Here is a 4,781-nt window from a genome sequence, read left to right as displayed (position 1 = left end):
CTCTCAGATACACACACACATAGAGCGAGAGAGAAGCAAATCTAAGGAACCCATGGCAAATCCTAGAGAGAAGTCGTTCCACCTATGTGCTCACCACCACTGCCACCAACGACAGTGCTTCCCCTCCCCCCAATCTCTTGCCTCTTAAACCTCACACACACTCTCTCTCTCTCTCTCTCTCTCGTGTTGGCCTATACCCATGGCGGAGCCTCTTTGCCCGCCTCTCTTCTTTTGGCACCAAACCACCTCCACTTCTACAATTTCTCTCTTAAACCCTCTTTGTTTTCTTTGATCTACACTTCATGGCCTACCTCTCTCTCTCCCTCTCTCTCTCTCCCCGATCTTGTTTTGTATTTGTTGTGATCTATGGGATTTAATTTGTACTTGTTTTAATTTCAAACAATTTGGTTTGTAATTGTTTAGAATTTCATTTGTAATGTCCATCCTTTTTTGAAACGCTACTTTTTTTTATTCGTTTTATGTTTGTTCTTGTCTAAAAATGTGTTTAAATAGTGAAAATAGAGAGATGGGTTACGAGAGACTGACAGAGCTAATCTCAAGTAGGTAAAGTGTCAAGTTTTGAATCACGAGTAGGTAAGGTGAAAAGGTACTTAACCATAGGTGGGTTTACTATAAATTTCCCTTTTTGGAATGATTGTGCCGGAGTCCTAAAGTATGCTAATCACTTTAAGCCGTTGAACTCCTACGTAGGATGCTACTTAATGAATTGTCAATTTTATTAATCGAAATTCCACTTGTTTCAGACACCAACAAAATGATGAGAATTAAGAAAATGAGGGACAAAAAGGTAGTAAAGGAAAATTTATTTATTAAGTATTTTTAGAATTTATCGGCATTTAAAGATTTTTTCTTAGATTTATAATTTTCTCATATGGTAGAGTGGAAACTTCAATCACAACTTTTAACACATTGTTTACTTAAAATATTTGGAAAGAAGAACCGGTTTGATTCATTTTGCCAAAATGATAGACTAAGTGGACCAAAATTAAATTTTATGAACTAATTTGGCAATTGAAGTAGAAGTTAAAGGCCACGAATGAATTTTAATTACCCTTGTCTACACCACAAAATGGTTTTGATTACAACAAGCAACAACACAAAAGTGAAATTAGCTCGTAGATATAATGGTTTGGGAATATGTATCCTTCCTCCCAAAAGGCAGGGTGAGGATTGAGGAAGCATCCAAAGTATAAGCTTTACACTTTCGAGAATGGACAAAACTTAAGTAAGTTTGCACTTAGTTAAATAATTAATATGATATCTAATTAAATTCAATTATATGATTGTATTGATCAATGAACAATAATTGAATTTAATAATCCTTGAGAGAAGGTAACATCTTTTATGTTACATTGATCAATACAATCACATAGTAGAATTTAATTGAGAAACCTAAGGTACAACTTCTATAACTTTGGTCTATAATTGAAATTAGAAGAGCAACATCAAAACATAAGACTAAAGATGTCCCGCCATAATCTGTTCTGAGAAATGTTGGAAATGAACACTCAGAAATGACCAACTGTGGTTGGCAACCCAAGGGCCAAGGAAATTTCAATTGCTCAATTTCATCCAAACATTGTGTTTAATAAATCACATTTTGTTTCTGTATGGTATGTGGAACGAAGGCAAATGGAGAAAGTGGAGAGTATAAGGAAACGAGAATGTACTATTCCCTCCAAACATAGGGTTATGCTTCCCTTGCATTTTAGTTTCAAGGGATAAGAATGATTAACAGTCTTCTCCAAAACTGTCGCATTCTTTAGCAGAACTAGAGAAGATTTTCCCACAAGCGAAAACCAAAACTCAGAATACAAGTGACTAAGAGAACATTAGAATTTTCATAGATGACTGGTAGATCATCAAACAAGGAAAAAAAAGGGGTAGAGCCAAATTCTAGCTGTTTAGAGCTTATAGCACCAAACCAGATCAAGAAATTTAGCAGCAGATTTGGAGGAGAAGGAAACTGCATCATACCTCTCAGGAGGCAAGGATTAAAAATTGAAGTGCTCAGCTTAGAGTTTCTGAGGCTATTCAGTCAATAGCCAGAAGATCCTCTAAACAACCCAAAAAAAAAAAAAGAAGAAGAAGAATTTATAGAATAGAGTGAGAAAAACCACCGGCCTATGATATAATCAGAGGTGTAAAGCCAAAGCTTGAAGTAATGTAAACCTGACAAAAGCATTACATGTACCAAGAGAATTTGGGATAAAAGGCCCAGGAATAGACAGTCTTGATCGGAACAAACCTAGGAAATACTCATGAAATTTCAATTACACAACTTATTGATCCTCTGGGAAGCATTAGTAACTGTTCACGAACCTCCTTTTGCCTCCCTGAGCCCACTGAGAACTTTACAAGAGAACAAGATATTACCATTTTCTCCAATGTTGTAGCATCTTTCAGCAAATTCTTTACTACATGTAGTTCTCCTTCAGTTCCACAAAAATTACATATTTTGATGGTCTTGAGTCTTGTAGTGAAACAAGGAGGAACTGGAGCCAGTCTCCAATCAGTTTTTTCACAATAAGTGGAAAGGCAGATTCCCTACATTGTCATCATAGAACACATGCTTTACCCATAAGTCCATAGTGGCAATGGTAGTAAATACAAGCTACCGATGCAGTAGTAAATACAGACAGCAATGTTAAAGCAAAAGTTGAGGTTCTAAAAAAGTTACCTCTGCAAAAGCAAGAGAACTAAGACAAGGCAAGTTTTGGAGTAATCTCAACAGTGTCCCACAAGCAAAATCCATTGGCTCCGCATGAAATTCAAGATGGATCAAATTTGGAAACACAGGCAAACATGCAATGAATTCTTCTGCATATGTGAGAACCTAAGGAACGGTATCAGAACGGTATCAGAACCTAATGAATTCTTCTGCATATGTCAGAACTAGAAAGCCTCAAACAAACCCTTTGAAGGATATGCCGATGAAAACAAATTATGAAAATTAGAAACACTTTTATCCATTTAACAAGCAATGGAGTTGTACCTTAAGAGTGTAAGGAGTTAATGCTAGGTTTTTCACATGAGAGAGTCCTCTAAGAAGCTTATTTGCCCTATAAGCATCTCCTCTGTGTCTTGTGGCCCTTTCAGTAATGAAGCTTCCACATCCCACATCAAAATATGCCTTAATTAGTGAGGTTGAATCATAAAAACAATAATCACTTAAGAGTCCACCAATGTAAACGAAGCTTTGAAGACTCGTTCCAAAAATCAATTTTTGACAATTGTCTCGATTTTCTGTTTCATAAATGGTCAAGTTTCGAAGCATGGGAGCAGATATACAGACAGCTTCCACATTCTCCCACTTGCAAAGAGCTAAAGTCAGATTCTCCAGGACTGGGCAACCTGAAAAGAGCCGTTTTGTTGAATAGTCCCCTTCAAACGTAACATACTTAAGATACAAGCTCTTGAGACTTGAAAAACATACAGAATGGGGAAGCTTGAGCACACGGCCCATCTTTTGAGTCGAACGGCTCATCTCTAGAGTTAAGTCTTCCAGTGAATCACAATTAAATAAACAAGGAGGAAACGTGTGTGCATCTAGGAGTCCACAAAGGGCAAGAAATAACTTTCGAACATTGTGTTGTAGTGCATACAATATCCATGTATTGATGCGAGAAGCATCACACAGAACATCACATGCAAGTGCAAAATACTTTATGTCTGAAGAGTCACGGAGCATTAGTACTCTTTCCACAAAATTCATGAAGAGGTCCCTCTTATAGATCAACTCACACGGCATACAAAACACAAAACTGGTAATGGACATCCATAGGTGTTCCCATCTCTTCGATAATATGCTTGTTCCAACAGCATCTCTTGTGGGAAGGAATGTTAGAATGTGCTGAAGAATTGAGTCAGGTAATTTGCTTATTCTATCTATGCCTTCATTAGTGCTCCATTTGTCACTAACCTTCCTGACTTTGGCATTCCGTGTCCGAGTAATTGCCTCCATGATTTTGATGGTTTCCCTGAATTACAAAATCCATAAGCCTTAATAAGACCTTTCTTCATGGCATAAATACACTCAGCAGGAGTAAAACTTGTACTTCTCTCTCACTCTCTCTCTCTGGGATATTTATTACACATTGTGGTTAAGATTTTGAATGTAAGTTTCAGCTGTGAACCAAAAGGTCCAAAAAAAAAAGGGTTGGCTCAGAAATACATATACATCTCATATGTATTCAATTTAATCAATCAAAATGAGTGGATCCATTTGATCAAAATTCTAACCTGAACATTTTCCTTCCATTTTATTTCGCTTACACAAATATATAAAATTCCAAAGCTTCAAATTTTCTTTTACTTGTATTTGTTTGCTCTCTCTCAGCAGCCCAAACACATTGATTGACAGTAATGACAAACACCCAGAAAGATTTTTGAAAGTAAGTGAATTTTTCCAAGACAAAATAGCAAATCTAAACTCAAAAAATCAGTGACAAAACCCAGTATAGATTTTCTACAGCAAACGCATAACAATAATAAGAAACACATAAAACATATATTAATATTAAAAAAGCAGTGAGGAATGGCCGGGATTACCTTAATAAGAACCTCTAGTGTTCTACATAAAATGGTGATGAGGTTGCTCCAGGGTTTATTCCGAGATTTCCCTGTTGCGAAGTTGGTCAGGCTCGTATAAAGAACAGGAAAAGGCTCTGAAACTTATTGTGGCGACTTGCCTAAAGTGTCGTCTTAAAAGGGTCCTACTAATGGTACGGTACATTTTAGGACCGATGTTATCGACTTTT

At 36.7% G+C, this 4,781-nt stretch overlaps 1 protein-coding gene across 1 annotated transcript; it reads right to left on the bottom strand.

Moving 5' to 3' along the window:
* Positions 1 to 2,208: 2,208 nt before the first annotated feature.
* Positions 2,209 to 4,051, bottom strand: LOC115956252 (F-box/LRR-repeat protein At3g26922-like). The gene is made up of 3 exons (XM_031074709.1): positions 3,017 to 4,051; positions 2,702 to 2,857; positions 2,209 to 2,568 (listed from the first exon to the last, which is right to left on the bottom strand). Exons 1-3 carry the CDS (start codon positions 3,983 to 3,985, stop codon positions 2,281 to 2,283), a joined length of 1,413 nt encoding a protein of 470 aa, XP_030930569.1. The 5' UTR covers positions 3,986 to 4,051; the 3' UTR covers positions 2,209 to 2,280.
* Between the last annotated feature and the right edge of the window lie 730 nt (positions 4,052 to 4,781).

This window comes from Quercus lobata, chromosome 1 (genome assembly GCF_001633185.2).
Source record: "Quercus lobata isolate SW786 chromosome 1, ValleyOak3.0 Primary Assembly, whole genome shotgun sequence".
Lineage (NCBI taxonomy): Eukaryota > Viridiplantae > Streptophyta > Magnoliopsida > Fagales > Fagaceae > Quercus > Quercus lobata.
Note: the sequence above shows the minus strand (reverse complement) of the source record. Positions and strands in the feature narration are given on the sequence as shown.

What these genes read in the sequence shown, in the direction of transcription:
- LOC115956252 (XM_031074709.1), bottom strand. Translation starts at nt 3,985, where the DNA reads ATGGAGGCAATTACTCGGACACGGAATGCCAAAGTCAGGAAGGTTAGT. An exon ending in TAACTCCTTACACTCTTAAG is followed by an intron (nt 2,858 to 3,016) that starts GTACAACTCCAT and finishes ACCGTTCCTTAG; the next exon opens with GTTCTCACATATGCAGAAGA. An exon ending in GTTCTCTTGCTTTTGCAGAG is followed by an intron (nt 2,569 to 2,701) that starts GTAACTTTTTTA and finishes ATGACAATGTAG; the next exon opens with GGAATCTGCCTTTCCACTTA.